Below are 19626 nucleotides of genomic sequence, written 5' to 3'. Positions count from 1 at the left end.
TATGAGATATACAAATAATAAACTGCAAAATGTGGTGCTGTGTAGCAAATGTGCAATAATCCATATGAGTGCAATAAAAAGTACACACTTGCAAAGTAAACAAGTGAAGACAATTTAGTATTTGTTACAAACAGACAATGTGTGAAATAATATATGCCAAGCATAAATAAAGTGCTACTGTACAAAAAAAAGTGCAAACGTAAAGTCCATTCAAATCAAATTTAAATGCAAATACTTTGCAAAACAGTGCTGATAGAAATCTTGCAGTCACTCTCCCTGCTGGTGCCAGTGAAAACCAATCTTACTGACAGACAGTGTGCTGCACACCCCATAGTATGTACAAAAGGTTTGCTAGGAAGTTATGACCCTTGTACTCAGTGTGGGCATAAATGTTGTAATGGTTAAAACCTCTTCCGGGATAGAGCACAACTCAAAACTCCTCCAGCTTTCTCACATCCACAGGGCACAGAGAGCAGTGGCTTTAATATGCAAAGAGCATTCCGACTCCACACATCAGAAAGATCAATGTTACATGTAACAAATGTAAATGTAAAAAATTGCTTAAATTTATAGTTTTTTGAACTCTCCAAATGTTGTTTATGGAAGTGCATGTCTCTTATTAAAATGTCTACTGGCTACTTCTGGATTCTGCATGGAATGGCCCTGTATATCTCTAAGTGAAGAATATCTCCTGAGCACAAAGATCTCATCTAGGTTGAACATAGTACAATATTTGCTTTATGGAAAATACATACACATGCTGCCTCATAGACACACGTCACTGTCCATAACAAGATTATGGAAGCTCATTTGTTTGTTACGTTTATGTGACTGTTTCATGAATGGATCACATTTATGACATTATATCCTTTGCTATGTTTTTCTTTCTACAGTGTATTTATGGGAAGCCTGGTGGCCCATTGTTTACGACAGCAGCCTATAGCACCATTCTTCACCACTCTCAGAACCCAGACTTTTATGATGAGGTCAGTCTGTATCATATATTTAGCAGCTTTTGTTTATACAGGATTGTTAAGCATTTCCTCAAATGCTGTTGAACTATGCATAGATCAGACTTTCTGACACATCTGCATATCTCAGTCTGCAGAAAAACATCCAGAAAGCATGTGATCAATAATAGTAGACCAGTAGACATGGACTGATGCTCATGGTGTCCCATGTATGCAGATAAACCATCACTGGGCACCTTAAATCACAAGCCTGATAGATGGAGTTGTAGCATCAGGTCACAACATGGTTTATTTATGAAAAGTTGATAAAAGGAAAGTAGCTCTGTTGGCCCGAGGAATAACTGCAACATTTTGACAGGCTTCTCTCCTTGACTTGGGAAGCTGTATTTAGGGGTGGTGCATCTGAAGCGCACCATGTTGACAAGCGGGTGCTTGCTAAGAATAGAACTGTCTTAGAAGGTCAGCTTTGTAGTTTCTCAAACCAGTTGCTGAACATAACTGTGTTGCATTGCACATACATACCAGCTAAATCACCAGATACCCCTGGATTTTCTGATCGTCAACCCTACATTGTTTTAAGTCCTGAGGAAGGAAACAATTTTGGCCCCGGGTGTGGTGCCTCAATGTTCATGTCAAAGTTTTGCTTTGTAGAAAAAGACCACCTTGCATAAACTGGGATGCATTTTAGAGACAGAGAGAGAAAGAGACTGCTTTGAATTGAAAAACACAGCCTTAGAGATAGACCAGCCTTAAGAGAAAGATGTGCTGCCATGAAGAGCTCTATTGAGAACAAGAGAGACACGGACCTTTAGAAAGGGGTTGGCTTGTTTATTGACATGCAGGGCTACACAGGGGTATCTTTCTATTTCTCTCCCAGTGAACTAAAAGCTGACTTGTGTAACCTTAAAGGTCACCTCAGAGGACTTGATCTCTACCGTCAGTCCATGATGAGAAAAGAAAATCATGCTTCACTGTGTAGCTCTTCAAGCCAGTAATATTCACTTCAGCATCATCATCTGCTGATTGTGTTTTGTAAATTAGCTGACATTTTCTTATTGTCTTATGGAAGCTGATGGTTTAAGGGGATTTATAGAAATATGGTTTAAGAGTACAGATTTATTCATGTATTTACAGGGAAGCCACAACAAGCCATAAAGGGTTTGTTGTGAAACAGAATAAGGAAATCAGGTATTCATTTAAAACTCTATACCATTATTTTATTCAGGAATTTACTGATGCCTTTCTGTAATGTACTCAGAAACGGAAACTAATGAGCCAGTCACTGATACTAAACCACTGTTTGACAGCCCTGCTGTCATCAAGTGTTACAACTGCCACAGAGGGACGAGGAGAAAAAGTGGGCCCATTAGGGGGATAATAGGAGACCTTTTTTGAGTCTAAGTATTTAGAATAGGGAAGTGCCTTAAAGTGACTAGGAAGACCAGACCCCAATTAAAATACCTTACTGGTGTGGCACAATAAAAGGTCATTTGGTGCTGCTCACATCAGATCAGGGTGATGATACTATTGATGTCAGAAAAGTTGAAACAAGAGCAAATGAGAAAACGAATGGTGAAATGTAGCAGGCAACAGAGAAAATAGGTACCTATGCTTGCATAACATACTGTATGTGTCCTGAAATTTCTTGATGGAAACAGACTGATCAGTTGACACCATGACAAGAGGATATATACAGTATGTGTACATGGAACAACACTGATAAACATAAAACTGTTGCCCAGATAAGTTCTTTTAACAGGGTCCCTCTGAAATCCTGACTAGTGCTTATAAGAACTGCACGTCTGCCATTATTTACTGTATATGGAGTTTTTCATGCTCTATACAGCATGTACAGTGTTCATGATATCAGATTATATATTTCTTATCATCTGTCCCTATGTAGCTAAAGTGTACTAAGAACCATTCATCTGTGACTGCTACAAAGCAACTTACTATATAATGTCCCTGCAACAGTCATACATGCACGCACACATCAATTGAATATAAAATATATTATATACATGAACATTAATGCATATTGTATATTCATAGAGTTCATGTTTATGTATAGCTAGCAGTTTAGAGTAGTGAGACAAATGAGAGATGCTCGCTATACAGTTGCTATGGATAAATGTATTTCTTTGCTTTTTGCTCTACAGTGCTAAATAAAGCCTTGTGTGCTTTCATTTCTAATTTTACTGTCCACTCATCTGTTTTTGTGTAAAAAAAAACAGGGAGATTTTACCAGCACTGCTATAAAATGGTTTAATAACCACACAGCCTTTTTTTACAAATCAGCTGCCAGGTTAAGAGATTCCCGCCAAGACCCCTCCATAGCTCTGGCCAAGCTTTCTTGGCAGCTTTTTTCATATATAAAAGATTAGGCCAGTTTCCAGAAAAGCATTTTCCAGTATCTGCAATGGAAAGAGAGGTACATTTTCACACACCACGGAAATATGTACATATTTAAGACTGATTTTCTGCAATTTTTATAAATCATTGCACGTCGCAGTATTTTATTAACCATGTACTTTTACAGCTTTACTTTTATTTTTCTTCTGATTTTTAACAATAATAAGCCATTCAGACACTAAAAACACACTTAGAATGAATGTGTATGCACATAACACAGTAATTTCTCAAACAAAAGAGAACCTGTCATAACTATTTAGGCTGCCCTTACATGAAATAACACGGCCCTTCTGCCCACTCCACTGCCCTAAATTTAAATCTTTAAAGATGGTCCATGAAATACCTGTCTGTCTTAGAGAAAAAGCTGCCCATGCAACTGACAAGCAAGAGAAAAACAGGAAAGTGCACCCCTTGAGCAGTTAAACCTTTAATGATCAAAGTATTAAAATCAACATGCATTTGACCATTGTGGGATCCAATAGTTTCTCTAAAAACACATAAATATTTCACGGTTCTTTCCATTGAATGTAAGGCTGTGGGTAGGCAGATGTGCAGGAGGAGTTATTTTACTTAAAGTCCACATTATACTGACTAGTGTTGATGCTTAAAGCAGTCAGTCCCATCTGTAAATCCATGTAAAAGTGGGCAGTTCTAGGTATCTGAACAAGACTCCAGCTTTCTTGCTGAAAAGTCTGGGAGCTCCGAATTACAGGACAGTCTATTATACAAATACCAACTGGAACTAGAAAGTCGGTACATTTGTCCATCCACCCATTACAATGACTGATCGCTACTGATGTGCCAGGAGAGATGGGCCAAAAAGTTCTTCATTCGTTTTTTCCTATAAATCTATATATATATATATATATATATACACTACCGTTCAAAAGTTTGGGGTCACCCAAACAATTTTGTGTTTTCCATGAAAAGTCACACTTATTCACCACCATACGTTGTGAAATGAATAGAAAATAGAGTCAAGACATTGACAAGGTTAGAAATAATGATTTGTATTTGAAATAACATTGTTTTTACATCAAACTTTGCTTTCATCAAAGAATCCTCCTTTTGCAGCAATTACAGCATTGCACACCTTTGGCATCCGTCCACAACACTTTTTTCCAGTCTTCCTCTGTCTAATGTCTGTGTTCTTTTGCCCATCTTAATCTTTTTCTTTTATTGGCCAGTCTCAGATATGGCTTTTTCTTTGCCACTCTGCCCTGAAGCCCAAAATCCCACAGCCGCCTCTTCACTGTAGATGTTGACACTGGTGTTTTGCGGGTACTATTTAATGAAGATGCCAGTTGGGGACCTGTGAGGCGTCTGTTTCTCAAACTAGAGACTCTAATGTGCTTATCTTCTTGCTTAGTTGTGCAACGCGGCCTCCCACTTCTTTTTCTACTCTGGTTAGAGCCTGTTTGTGCTGTCCTCTGAAGGGAGTAGTACACACCGTTGTAGGAAATCTTCAATTTCTTTGCAATTTCTCGCATGGAATAGCCTTCATTTCTAAGAACAAGAATAGACTGTCGAGTTTCAGATGAAAGTTCTCTTTTTCTGGCCATTTTGAGCGTTTAATTGACCCCACAAATGTGATGCTCCAGAAACTCAATCTGCTCACAGGAAGGTCAGTTTTGTAGCTTCTGGAAGGAGCTAGACTGTTTTTAGATGTGTGAACATGATTGCACAAGGGTTTGCTAATCATCAATTAGCCTTCTGAGCCAATGAGCAAACACATTGTACCATTAGAACACTGGAGTGATAGTTGCTGGAAATGGGCCTCTATACACCTATGTAGATATTGCACCAAAAACTAGACATTTGCAGTTAGAATAGTCATTTACCACATTAGCAATGTATAGAGTATATTTGTTTAAAGTTAGGACTAGTTTAAAGTTAGCTTCATTTAAAAGTACAGTGCTTTTCCTTCAAAAATAAGGACATTTCAATGTGACCCCAAACTTTTGAACGGTAGTGTATATATATATATATATATACATTTATAAATATAAATATATATATATATATATATATATATATATATATATATATATATATATACAGTGGGGACGGAAAGTATTCAAACCCCCTTAAATTTTTCACACTTTGTTATATTGCAGCCATTTGCTAAAATCATTTAAGTTCATTTTTCTTCATTAATGTACACACAGCACCCCATATTGACAGAAAAACACAGAATTGTTGACATTTTTGCAGATTTATTAAAAAAGAAAAACTGAAATATCACATGGTCCTAAGTATTCAGACCCTTTGCTCAGTATTTAGTTGATCTAATACAGCCATGAGTCTTTTTGGGAAAGAGCAACAAGTTTTTCACACCTGGATTTGGGGATCCTCTGCCATTCCTCCTTGCAGATCCTCTCCAGGTCTGTCAGGTTGGATGGTAAACGTTGATGGACAGCCATTTTTAGGTCTCTCCAGAGATGCTCAATTGGGTTTAAGTCAGGGCTCTGACTGGGCCATTAAAGAACAGTCATGGAGTTGTTGTGAAGCCACTCCTTTGTTATTTTAGCTGTGTGCTTAGGGTTATTGTCTTGTTGGAAGGTAAACCTTTGGCCCAGTCTGAGGTCCTGAGCACTCCGGAGAAGGTTTTCCTCCAGGATATCCCTGTACTTGGCCGCATTCATCTTTCTCTCAATTGCAACCAGTCATCCTCTCCCTGCAGCTGAAAAACACCCCCACAGCATGATGCTGCCACCACCATGCTTCACTGTTGGGACTGTATTGGACAGGTGATGAGCAGTGCCTGGTTTTCTCCACACATACCGCTTAGAATTAAGGCCAAAAAGTTCTATCTTGGTCTCATCAGACCAGAGAATCTTATTTCTCACCATCTTGGAGTCCTTCAGGTGTTTTTTAGCAAACTCCATGCAGGCTTTCATGTGTCTTGCACTGAGGAGGGGCTTCCATCGGGCCACTCTGCCATAAAGCCCCGACTGGTGGAGGGCTGCAGTGATGGTTCACTTTCTACAACTTTCTCCCATCTCCTGACCATCTCTGGAGCTCAGCCACAGTGATCTTTGGGTTCTACTTTACCTCTCTCACCAAGGCTCTTCTCCCTTGATAGCTCAGTTTGGCCGGACGGCCAGCTCTAGAAAGGGTTCTGGTCGTCCCAAACTCCATTTAAGGATTATGGAGGCCACTGTGCTCTTAGGAACCTTAAGTGCAGCAGAAATTTTTTTGTAACCTTGGCCAGATCTGTGCCTTGCCACAATTCTGTCTCTGAGCTCTTCAGGCAGTTTCTTTGACCTCATGATTCTCATTTGCTCTGACATGCACTGTGAGCTGCAAGGTCTTATATAGACAGGTGTGTGGCTTTCCTAATCAAGTCCAATCAGTACAATCAAACACAGCTGGACTCAAATAAAGGTGTAGAACCATCTCAAGGATGATCAGAATAAATGGACAGAACCTGAGTTAAATCAATGAGTGTCACAGCAAAGGGTCTGAATACTTAGGACCATGTGATATTTCAGTTTTTCTTTTTTAATACATCTGCAAAAATGTCAACAATTCTGTGTTTTTCTGTCAATATGGGGTGCTGTGTGTACATTAATGAGGAAAAAAATGAACTTAAATAATTTTAGCAAATGGCTGCAATATAACAAAGAGTGAAAAATTTAAGGGGATCTAAATACTTTCCGTCCCTATATATATATATATATATATATATATATTTTTTTTTTAAGATGTTTTTATAGATCTAGTATATAGATATAGAAAGATTCAAAATTTATTTTTTTAAACATTGTAAAAATGCATTTATAATATTAGTATGCTACCGGTAAACAGGGATACATTTGTCCAAGCAAGCACAACACCACAGTAATTGTTTAGTATCTGTCCATTTTAACACAGAAATCCTTGTCTTCAAGACTGTAGTATGCAGTCTACTTAAAATCTTTTTAATAAAATTGAAATTATTAACTAAGTGGGTTTTAATATTTTATTTATAATTTATTTTAAAGCATATTAAATATAACTTCACTTTTGTGTAAGCAAAGGTTACAGACCCCTGATTTAGATATCTATAGTAATACAAGCAAATGTATTGAAGGTATAATTGGGTTTCTGTGCAATTATAATACTATCTTTGTACAGTTACATCACTGTATATCATTTGTACAGATTACATTTTCTTGGAACTGTGTATGTAGTGCTTCTGTGACCTCTACATAGCCCAGAGACCATAGTTCCAAAATATATATTTTTGTTGTATTGATCTTATGCATAAAAGATATCTAGGTGTCCAGTCTAACGTGTCTAAGGAGAGGTGTAATATTTTACATTTCAGGTGAAAATTGAGCTCCCCACCCAACTCCATGAGAAACATCACATTCTGTTTTCATTTCATCACGTCACCTGTGACATAAATGCAAAAGCTAATGCCAAAAAGAAAGAGGCTCTGGAAACTCCAGGTATCTTTAGAAGGATTACATTTAACTTCTGCACATTGTAACCATTTCCTACTGCTATGTGTTTCATATAGAAGTGGATACGTTGATTCACAAAGGGTTTACCATTGTCGTTCCATTGACCCTCATAAGTGAGCGTGGCCATTAAGTGTGCCGTGTATAACCTGCACAGTAATGTTTTCTGGTCTTCTTTTGCTACAGTTGGGTTTGCCTGGTTGCCTTTGTTTAAGAATGAACAGCTCACTTCACAAGATCATCTCATTCCTGTTTCTGCCTGTTTACCTGCAAGATACTTGAGTATAGAGGATACTGCCAATGGAAAGGTACAAAATAGCCTATTCATCTTATTATTATTTGAAATAAAGAAGTACTGCATATTTTATAGTGTACTGATTTGAGTTTAAACTTACAATTTTTACCTAAGCAAATTTAAACTGAAAGTTTTACAGTTGTTATTTCTTCTTAAACAATTGTACCTTATATACAGAACTGGCATTTAGAAGCCATCTGTATATAAAAGAGAGCGGTTAATTTTTGCTAATTGGAAAGAAAATTACAGCAGAGCCTCACCTGCCATGAACATAAAATTAAAAAAAATGATCGAGCTTCGAGGGTCGTAGCTCGGCGACCTGGGGTCACAGAGATCCCAAATTTTGGGGGTAGGTACCTGAAGTCCTACCCCACTGGTCAAAATTTGGGGCTCCTGCCACCTATAGTTTTGGAAATACAGGGCTTCTTGTGCAGCCTGTCAGAAGCAACAAACAGAGCGGCAAGTTTAAACACAAGCTGGTACACTCTGTTTGCAGCAGACTGAGAGGATGAGCTCACAGTGTCTCTCACTTCTTGTCAGAAGCACTGAGCTTAATGGACGGTTTAGAGCCTTGGACCAATGGTAAAGCACCATTGGAACAAGCTGTCCAATAAAAATGCTGAATAACAACAAAAAGTGCAGCGCTAAGTGCAGCGCTGCACTTTTTGTTGTTATTTCTCATTGGACTTGGTTTGTTTGTGTGTCAGCTGCTTTTGTTTTCTTTTTTTTACACTTTGGGTTTAGCGCAGCATTTTCACTCTTTACACAATAAAAATGCTGTCCTCTTGCTGCAGTGTCATAGAAGGGGGCATGTGTCTAAAAGACACATGCTCCCTTCCAGCCCAACCCTCTTAACTAGAAGGAAAAAGCATTGGTTTATGGGTATAAGATTTACCCATAATCCCATGTTTTTCTCACACAGTTAAGAGGGAGAGTGAGAATCTGCTGACTGCTGAAAAGGTACTGTTTTAATCAAGCTAAATCATATATTAATATGCTATATGTTATAACATAATAATGTATTATTTATCTATATACTGTGAAATTACTAGTTGGAAGTTATAACTTCAAACTTCAGTAAATTGTCTGTTAAGCCACCTGCTTGAGTACAGTTTTTGAAAATATAGTAAATTACCTTAAAAACAGTATATAATAATTATTCGTATATTACTTACTTATGATAATTAACCATTTGCCACCCAGGCCAATTCTGACACTTCTCTTTTACATGTAAAAATCATCATTTTTTTGCTGGAATATTACTCAGAACCCCCAAACATTTTATATATATATATATATATATATATATATATATATATATATATATATTTTAAAAGACACCCTAGGGAATAAAATGGTTGTTGTTGCAAATTTTTATGTTACTCTATTTGCGTAGCAATTTTTCAAACGTTCTTTTTTTGGGAAAAAAAACTTTCATGAATATATCAAAAAAAAAAAAAAAAAAACTAAAGTTAGCCCGATTTTTTTGTATGATGTGAAAGATGATGTTATGCCAAGTAAATAGATACCTAACATGTCATGCTTTAAATTTGCGCACATTCGTGGAATGGCGCCAAACTTCAGTACCTAAAAATCTCCATAGGCGATGCTTTAAAATTTGTTACAGATTACATGTTTAGAGTTACAGAGGACGTCACGTCTAATTTTAGAATTGTTGCTCTCGCTCTAACGTTTGCGGCGTATGTAACCTGTGTGTATCTGACTCTGATAGTAGTCAGTGCCTCACCAGCCACTGACCTCACCGCAGGTCCCTGAATTACAGACCAAGCCATCTATAAAGTATATTGTTTTCTGTTAATGATTTGTGTACATAGCTGTCCATAAATTGCAGTGAGTTAAGTAAAAAACATAAAACATAATGGCTACAGTGATTCAATAAACAGAAAGCACACATTTAAAGTGAAAAATCTGACTGCCTTCAAGTGCATATTGTATGTTATCAAAAATAACAGACAACAAGCTGGGGTATTATAGTCTTAGTAGTCAGGATTGTGAATAGCCTGACTCTTAAGGAACCTCAGTAATGTTTCCAGCTTTCCTAATACCCCCTCCACCTTGGGCTCCTAGAGGAGAAGAAAGAGGTGGAACAGTGGATGCTGCACAAATTGCACACAGTGGAAGGGGCTTAAACTTGAGCTTACATACACAGTGCAGGGGTTGAAAGCAGTAGGTAATGCACGTGTCAGCAATAAATAATGCACAGATTGAAGGGTTTAGGTGCGTGTGATTTACATGTGCAGGGGTTTGGAGTATGTATACATAGTGCAGAAATTAGAAGTATGTAATGTACAGAGTCCAGAGGTCAAAAGTGTGTAATGTACATAGTGCAGGGGTCAGCAGTATGTAAAGTAGTGTGAGGGTGTTAGAAGTATAACGTAGACAGTGAAGGGGTCAGAAGGATATACAGTCCAATGTACAACACACACTTATGCTGTGAAACAATGGTAAATGGGTGGAGAGGGTGAATAGTCTCCTCTCTACCCCATGCCCCAACAGTTCAGCAAGGGGCTTGGGGTCAAAGAGGGGACTGCTTACTAATCTTCTGCTGCAGGTAGAGAAATGCTGCCTACCGTGATTCCCAACATTTAATTTTAAAGTTCCGGCTTTCCATGGAAAATTGATAAAAAGGAAAAGGCCATACCTTTCCTTTAATTGTCAAGAGCCATGGCACTGAGGATTACTGAGCTACAGGATTATTCTACAAAATATATAGTGCAGCGCCACTAGCAACAATATATCAAACATTAAAGTGGATACATAGAAATGACTGTGCATCAATATGTTCTAAAGGCAAACTTGCTACAATCAAATAAAGCAGTGAAGATCAGTCTAAAGGAAAAGGCACTTCTAGTAACTCAACAGTTCGCTGTGCTGTTAAATGGAACAAGATACTGTGATCTCCCACCTCCGTGTTAGAAAACAAATGTGCTCATCGATAATCCTCCACCAGTGAATGGATGGCCGCTCACCTTATACTTAGACCCCTGTTTCACCAATGGGTCTAAGCAAGCAGTCCCCTAATGGGGGTAAATTCAGGTGAAAGCTCCCACTTCGCTCCTTACTCTCCAACACCTCCTGTCAGTGCTACATGCTCTCGATCAGCAATATATAAAATCAAACAAAGACAAATCTAGTGCTCTCTGTCAGAATATTTAACGTCAGATAAAAAAATAGAGGTAGCACACTCACATAAAAGGCACTCAACCGCGTTGGTGTGTCAAACAGGTGTCAAACTCCTAATGTGCTTCAGCATATGTAGAGATTACCACGGGGTGAAAAGCCGAGGGTCTGGCTCCTATTCCCAGATTCGTGTCATCCTGGGTGTGGACCCACTGATGAAGGACGTCCTGGCGAAGCATACGTGGGTGTATGCGAAATGCATTGACATAGGCAGCGCAGCAGAGCCCTGCATCTCATCATGCATTCCATCGGACTGGCGATGTTTGATCCGCTGTCCCTGCAGACCTATTGAGCTACATGCTGAGGCAAGCAAGAGAGCACACACACTGCACAGCGTGTACCACGCAGTTAACAGCCAGACTGGAACTCTCCTTCTTATGCCACAATCATCACGGCTTATTGAATCCACACCCCATCAGCATGTGAATGGAGGAATAGACAGATGAAATGTGCAAGTGCCGCGGAGTGGTGGGAACCTCTGGGCAGCCGTGTTTTTTCATGTAATCCCTTGTGAAAAAGCAATTCATGCTGACAAACTTGATGCAAGCTCATGTTACCAGAATGTGAACTTTGGTGCAAGTGGCTGGTGTGTTCATGACTAAGTGGCTGGTTAAGCCAGGAATGAGAAGCGGTCTGGAGCTGTACCCCTGGTACTAGCTCGTCATTGCAAAACAGAGAATTTTCATTATTTTTCCCATGTATCACATAGACTGCCTATACGCTTGGAGCAATTAGAGGAACATTCTCAGTAGTAATGTTATATTGACTGGCTGCAGACTGACATACACACACTATTTTCATCCTTGTATCCAACGGCAGATTCATATATGCTCTTTATCTAAGGATGTTATAAAACTACCAATTCAGTGTATGGGTGTGCGACTCCACCATATCCAGCTTCCCGTGCTGCACGCTCTCTCCAATTACACAGCCTGAAGATAGGCTATTTGTTAAGCATGTTGCTCTATCCTAATCATGTCTCCCTGAAAGTTATCAGGGCTACTTCCAAGGACATTAGGGAAATCCCAGGGCAGGTTGTGGAATCAGGGCTGTCCCCATCACACAACAGCCTCATGCTAGGCATGTTATTGAACGGGACCCTAGACCCCCTGCCTAGTCCTTTAGCCTGATATCAGGAGGTGTCTGATTGAGGAGTATCTGTAGTAGGCATGAATGTGAGTGTGTGGGCCCTGTCTCTGTTGCGTGTGCGTGACAATGTTGTCCACTCCTTTTGAATAATTTTACATTGCTGCTGTTTGGAGGTGTTGGTCATTCTGGCCTGTAATTTTTGATATTTGCATATTTTCAAAAAAGTTAATTTTTTCTAGATTATTTAATGACATGGTTGGTTCTACTTTTGCAACTCTTGTTTTGGGGTAATCAGTCTGGTTCCCCCTAGTGTTTTTTTTTTTTTGTGGATTGTCTTTTGAGGTACCCGTCCAAAATGGACAAATTAGTCTCTATATAACAAAGCAGATTTCCAGGATCTAGGTAAAGGCCCCATTTCAGTTTTTATGTTGTTTTACTCTTGTTCTGTAACCTCATAGCTATATATCTGCAGTGTGAGATCATGTAAAGCACTGTGCCTATGACTGCTAATCTCATGAGATTTGGAGATGTCACTACTGTGCTGTTCACTGTTCTTTCTGGAGAGAAAGCTGTACTTGGATAAAAGATCAGTTACACGGAGATGGTAGGCATTGATGGTGGTTAGCACCTTACCCTCAAAAACTGCTATACTGGCATAGGGTAGGGTTTCATTGGCATGTGTGCCTACTGTTTCCTGTGGGTCTCGCTATGCAATAACAGCTGTGATAACGACAGCTGTCAGCACTTAACTAACATGCCCATGTTGCTAAGATCGATATAGAGTCAGAAAAACCACAAACAGTAATTACTGATCTTGACCACTAACAAACTGTATGTCTTCATAGCCTAATTTTTAGGATATAAGACTTGACTTTAACTTCAGCACAAACTGGGAATGGGGGACTTCCCATGTTCTCAGAAACACGATGGCAAAAAGTTAGGGGAATGGGCATCACCAGAGCAGGAAGTCACAGATAACAGAAAAAGAAAATTGGCAGATGTTCTAACAGATCCTTACGCTACTAAAAAAAATTTTTGTTGGTCTATTTGTCCCTATCGGGGAGATTTCCCACTTCCAGGGCTTGTCATACTACATCAATAGGATAATGACAATGAAAAACCTAACCCTTCACCAATCTCTCTAAAGCAAATAAAAAAATGATTGCCTACACTTGAGTTTTAATTAAATGCCTTGATTATAACAGATAACCTTAGGGCAAAACTTTCGGAAAATTCTGTAATAACAATATCTATAGGAATATTTTGTGCTTTGGCTGCAGAAGGGATGGGACTCTGTAAAAATGGGCACTGTTTTTTTTTAATATTTTTTTTATGAACAGTCCCGAAATATACTAACAACAAGAACTATTACCTGCCAGTATATTTATTTGCCTTCAAATACCCATTCCACTAGGTGAAGGGTCTCTATCTGATGTATTTAAGGTGACAATGATTATAAGACGCTGACTCACATGACTATTTCATTGCACTTGGCATTCACAAAGGAAACAGTGGGTGGAAATTCTACAATAAATGATCTCACCTCCCATATCAGCTTTCTTAGAGAAGACAAATGATAAACAGGTGTAACCAAGGTCACCAAGGTTCACAGGTCACTAAATAGAAACATAAAAGGTTGCTGTACATTAGGCAGTATTTTTCTGAAAAGTATATATTTAATATCAACATATTCATGCCGGTGATCTTAATATCTGTTATGTTTTTGCAGCTTATAAACAGGATAATGTATTATATAATTTGGTCAGGAGCATATTTTGGACATAAAGCACTAGCATACGCATTAATTTATGATTTGGCTGCTGTTATAGATGACTTTGGCTGACTGTATTAGGATGTTCCCTTCAACAAACTGAAAATAACACCCTATTAGTCAAGTATATTTTCCTATTGCTAAGTATGTGATTTTAAGAAATGTAGTGACAAGCTAGAGTTGTTTTGATAGTATTTCTTCATAGCTTCGAACTTTCCCTCATTTTTAGGTCCCTCTTTTGCAGTCAAGCCTCTGTCCCCATTTCCTTCTCAGTTGTCACTCTTTTATGATGAATGGACCTCTTTGAAAATGTACTCTTTACCTACAAAATGTCTTACACTACACAAAATTTTTCCTCCAACGTCAAATTTGTTGCATTGTTGCAAGTAAAGGAAAAGTTCTTAATCTATATAATTTGTGCTAAAAGACTGCCTTTTTTCTCGTCTCATAAATTTGGAAGGTATGTGTTTTATTGAAGCTCCTTTATAGGAGAACAATTGCTGAAGAATATATTAAAATATAAGGGGTCCAGCTATAATTGTAGCTTGAAGGCTGCTTGTATGGTCAAGTTTTGAGACCAGGAACTGTGTTTAGGGTCTGGCCTTTTGAATAGTGAATGCAGGCTTTATAAAGGTACATCATTGTAAATTGTGCATCATTGGGCCCTAATAATGCTATGAAGTATCTCTATTAAGTATTAAAGTAAAGTGTTCAATGCTATTGTAGCACAGACCCCACACCTGGCTGTCTGTGTGGTTCCAGGTTCCATTCCCTGATAGTCACATGGCAGCCAGGCACACAGTAGTTCACAGTCACTCAAGTCAGAAAATAGGCTGCGTGTGTGTTTTTGCAGTTTATTTGCTGGTTTACCTTTGATGGGGTGAGGGTGAGCTTTGGGATACTCCAAAAAGACTTAGCATAATTGCACCAGAGGACACTAAAGCTGATCTGCTCCTTCACGGTGTAACTACCCTCTTGAATGTTAAATGAACTTCAATGCAAAAACCCCTTAAAGGGAGTATAGTCCTGAGTTAAACTGTAATGAGCTCTTCCAAAGGTGGCAAGAAAAGTCTAGGATTCTAATACTGTATCCTGGATATTGTAATGCCTCCTGTAGCACCAGTCAGTCTCTGTATTTGGTGCCTGCTGCCTGGACCCCTCCGAAGAGCTTCCCACACTACTTCATGATAGTCTGGAGGAAGGTCCCTGAGCTCCAACAGGGGCTGGGACCCAAAAGGGATTCTTCAATGTTGTAGTTGGCAACCAAGGGGTGCCTCAGTCATCAGGCTGGTTCATACTCCCCCAGGAACAAGACATTGCTGTTCTAGGCCCCAGCCTATCTATACCCCTCTCTGCCCCCTGATGATCACTCACTTTTCTCACCAGGGATTGGCTGAAAGTGCATGAATATGCAGGCCAAGGTCAGATTCTCCCGCCCACTATATGCCAGAATTCAGTTGGATGAAGGGGAAAGTAGTTGAACCTGTACCAGCAGAACACAGAAGAGCCAAAAGAAAATGATCACTGCTTCCCTGCTAAAGGGAAGCCAAAAACCCAATGTATCTAAAACACTAGCAGACTAATTAGGAGGGCGCTACACTATGCAGATAACTTTTGAACTTATCCAAAGTAAAAATGTGTGCTTAATTTACCTTCAGTCTGAGATTTACATAATCCACTTTAAAAGCTTTAGTAGGCTTTACCCAGTGCCTTTTGGTCTACCTGCTGTAAACATTGACCTTTATTTGACAATGTTTTGACAAAAGCCTAGTACACATGGGCCAAATGTCGGCCGGTTCAATAGAAATTGTCCGAAATTCGACTTTGGCTGAGAGTGCTGACCGGAGTGTTCTGGCGGGGGGGGGGGAGGGGGGGGCGTCACCCTGTCAGAGCACAATAGCTCATCAGGGGAGATCCGACCTGAGCTGTCAGGTTTTTTTTCGTTCAACCTGCGGGGTTGAATAAAAAAAAAACTAGTAGTGTGTACGAGGCTTAAGATTCAGAAAAGAAGACTACCAGAAGGCTGATGGCTTTAGTAGGAAATTGATTTGGTGTTTATACCCAGTGTCAGGACAAGGTCATCCGGTGCCCAGGGCGAATATGGCAAACTGCCATATTGGGAGTCAGTTGGCTGCTGGTTTTCCAGCATGCTCATCCAACAGAAGCTGGCCAAATGGCTGGCTTCTGTCGGACAGACCGACATACACACAGGCCGCAAGTTAGCCAGTTTTTTTTTAACTGTCAGTTGTCTCCCGACATTTGGCCCATGTGTACCTGGCTTAACTGACACTTTGTGGGAACTGACTAACTGCCACATCACCAGTGACACTAATACAGTGGTCAGTGCTAATATTATGCACTGTCACTGTACTAATGACACTGGCTGGGAAGGGGGTCAACATCTAAGGGCAATCAAGGGGTTAATCGTGTGCCTAACAATGTGTAATGTGTGCTGACTTTTACTACAGGTCGATTTGTTTATTTTCCCTGCTTTGCAGGGAAAAGAAAAAAAAAGATCATTCCCTCTGTACAGAGCCCTGTATTGATTGTCAACACAGGGCTGTGGGCTGTGATTTGACATAGCCAATCAGCAGGTCCCAGCCATGAACCTTTGGCTGGGATATGCTGACAGTCTCCTGCTGTGTCACAGGGGAGTAGGTGGGTGAGGGCATGCACCCAAAACCCTGAAGCAGCGATGTACACCTGTAGCTGCCAACCCGTCGCAGTATATGTACTGAGACAGGTTGGCAAGTGGTTAATTACCCATTGTATTTGTAATATGCAGCATGGGGGGGGGGGGTGTTAATGCATTGCCACTGATGCATTAGTGACCAACCAGTGGCAGTTAATTAACCCCTTTGTGCTGCATTAGTGGCACCAGTGTCAGTGTTAATGAACACTGACACTGGTGCTACTGATGCAGCACAAAAGAGTTAATTAACTGCCATCGGTCAGTCACTAATGGATCAGTGATCACTGGCAATGCATTAACACCCCCCCCCTCCCATGCTGCATATTACAAATACAATGAGTAATTAACCTCCATTCAGCCCCCACCCCCCCCCCTCCCACACACACTATCCAAGGAGTTAATACCATATGCTTATTTCCTCCTCGGCTCGGAGGCTCCTCTAGTTCACAGCTCTGGTACTATGAAGCTCCTGTCAGGCGTGGTATTTCCACTGACAGGGAAGTGAAGGGCTGGGCTATGCTAGTGTTGTATCGGGTGCAGGAGCACACTCAGCACATCGTTACAGATATTAGCAGCCAGACGGCCGCCCAGTGTGTTAGTCTCACACTCACAGATCTTAGAAGCACTTCGTCTGCGCTGTGCCCCCCCCTTTCTCTAGTAAATTGTGCCCCTCAGGGCATCCACCCCTTCCACTCCCCCCCTTGTACCAGCCCTGATTATACCACACTTGTTTTTAGCCAAAGTGCAATATTTTTGTCAAACTGTGCTCCTTTTACAATCATATTAGTGAAGACCACACCAGTTATAGCAAGTACATAACAATGTAAAGGAATATTATTTATTTAAAATGTTTTTGTTTTGTTTTTGAATTTCCCCCATCATGTCTATGCCCTGGACATCTGTTCCTGCTGTCCTTTCCAGAGATCACCTCGGACTCTCAGACTATTAACCCTGAGCCTCTTTTACTCATGAGGCCTGTTCACAATACTCAGACCTTGATTTATATCAGTTACTGTGTGTGATCCACATTTCCTACATCATTCTTAAATAACCTTTTGTACTTGTTAATTTTTCATCTTCATTCTAAGCTCTGTTGTGAAATTTACAAGAAATGTTTAATTTGTTTTCTTAGAAGTCTTGTACTGTCTGGACTCTGACCAATGATAACCTCATTCACTGCTAACAGATGTGGGGTTTCTTCATAAACAAGTCACTGTTTCTATTATAAACACACCAGGACTCAGACACAGCTCTCATTGATGGACTTGAGTGCACATGTAAAAGAGTAGTATTATATAAACCAAATGATAGCAAATGTAATGCTTACATAATACAGAGGTCATGTTTCCATGCACATCTATTGTAAAAAAAAAAAATGCGTAACATAATTTACCATTAAGGTATTTGAGTTAAATTATGTATTTAATTATGAAATAGCAGACAATGAAGCTGATTTACAAAAGTCAAGAGTCATAACTCAATAAATTGTGACTGTGTTCACACTGAATACCCCATACTGTACAGATAAATACCATATTTATCAACGTATAACACGCGCTGGCGTATAACACACACCCTATTTTTAACAGGGAAGTTTCAGGAAAAAAAACATATTTTTAAAATAAACAACTTTGAAGCAAATTAAGGGTCGGTCCATCAATGTCCATCTGCAGCCTGATTAATGTCCTCAATGCAGCCCAAATAAAGTCCTCAATGCAGCCTGATCAATGCAGCCTGATTATTGTCCTCAATGCAGCCCAAATAAAGTCCTCAATGCAGCCTGATCAATGCATCAATGCAGCCTGATTATTGTCCTCAATGCAGCCTAAATAAAGGCCTCAATGCAGCTTGATCAATGCATCAATGCAGCCTGATTATTGTCCTCAATGCAGCCTGAATAATGCCTTTTTTAAACTACCCTCATTTGCAGCCTCAACATCTCCCCCACCAGCAGCCTGAATCAGGAAATCACTGAGCCGTCATCCTCTCCACTCGGCTCTCACGTTATAGCATCGACATGCTATACATTGGTCCAGCTTGGACCACATTTTACATAGCAGTCACTTCTTGCAGCTTTCCCAAACCTCCCCTCCCTTCCCCTTCCTGATGTCGCCTGCACCTGCACACACTCTGTAACAGCAATGAGTACAGACTTTCTGTGGCAGGACTGTTGATGTGAGAGCACTTTAAGAGCTTGTGCTCATTGACTACATATATAGAACAATAGCCCCCTAATTAAAAATATATATGTGCTGCAGCACTTAATTAATTAATTAATTATAAGTTCATCTGCATTTCCAGTTTTGTCTTTGTCCCCATGCAAAGTTCCACAAATAAATCAAAATAAATCAAAAAAGTGTAGCACCCAAAATGTTATGCAAACCAGAACAGCAATATGTATAAACATAAATCAGCTGAAGACAAATGCATAAAAAAAGGAATAAACACAATCAGTGCAGCCATTAAGGCGTATTTGCTGCTGCAACGGCAGCCATTCATTCTGGACATTTCAGTTGATGGTGGAGACTTTATCACCTCCTTTTCTTCACTGGAGTGAAGGCTATTCATCCATATTCCCCACCTACTTACTCACCTGGACTATATTTCAGTACTATTTGTACCTATGTTGGGACTATCTGCATATATGAATGCCACTTTTATTTAGTCAATGCACTAATTGTGTTTATTCCTTTTTATATGCATTTGTCTTCAGCTGATTTATGTTTATACATATTGCTATTCTGGTT

The 19626-nt window shown here is 39.6% G+C and overlaps 1 protein-coding gene across 5 annotated transcripts in view; it reads left to right on the top strand.

The window, feature by feature from the left end:
• The window catches only part of DOCK10 (dedicator of cytokinesis 10), a 428377-nt gene that overhangs the window by 266484 nt on the left and 142267 nt on the right, over positions 1 to 19626 (top strand). For all 5 annotated transcript variants that reach the window (XM_073625969.1, XM_073625970.1, XM_073625967.1 and 2 more), the window contains exons 19-21: positions 894 to 986; positions 7696 to 7819; positions 8018 to 8139. In XM_073625969.1, the coding sequence (XP_073482070.1) occupies positions 894 to 986; positions 7696 to 7819; positions 8018 to 8139 (339 nt within the window). The remainder of the gene's footprint in view (positions 1 to 893; positions 987 to 7695; positions 7820 to 8017; positions 8140 to 19626) is intronic.

This window comes from Aquarana catesbeiana, linkage group LG04, assembly GCF_042186555.1.
Source record: "Aquarana catesbeiana isolate 2022-GZ linkage group LG04, ASM4218655v1, whole genome shotgun sequence".
Classification (NCBI taxonomy): Eukaryota; Metazoa; Chordata; class Amphibia; order Anura; family Ranidae; genus Aquarana; species Aquarana catesbeiana.
Note: the sequence above shows the minus strand (reverse complement) of the source record. Positions and strands in the feature narration are given on the sequence as shown.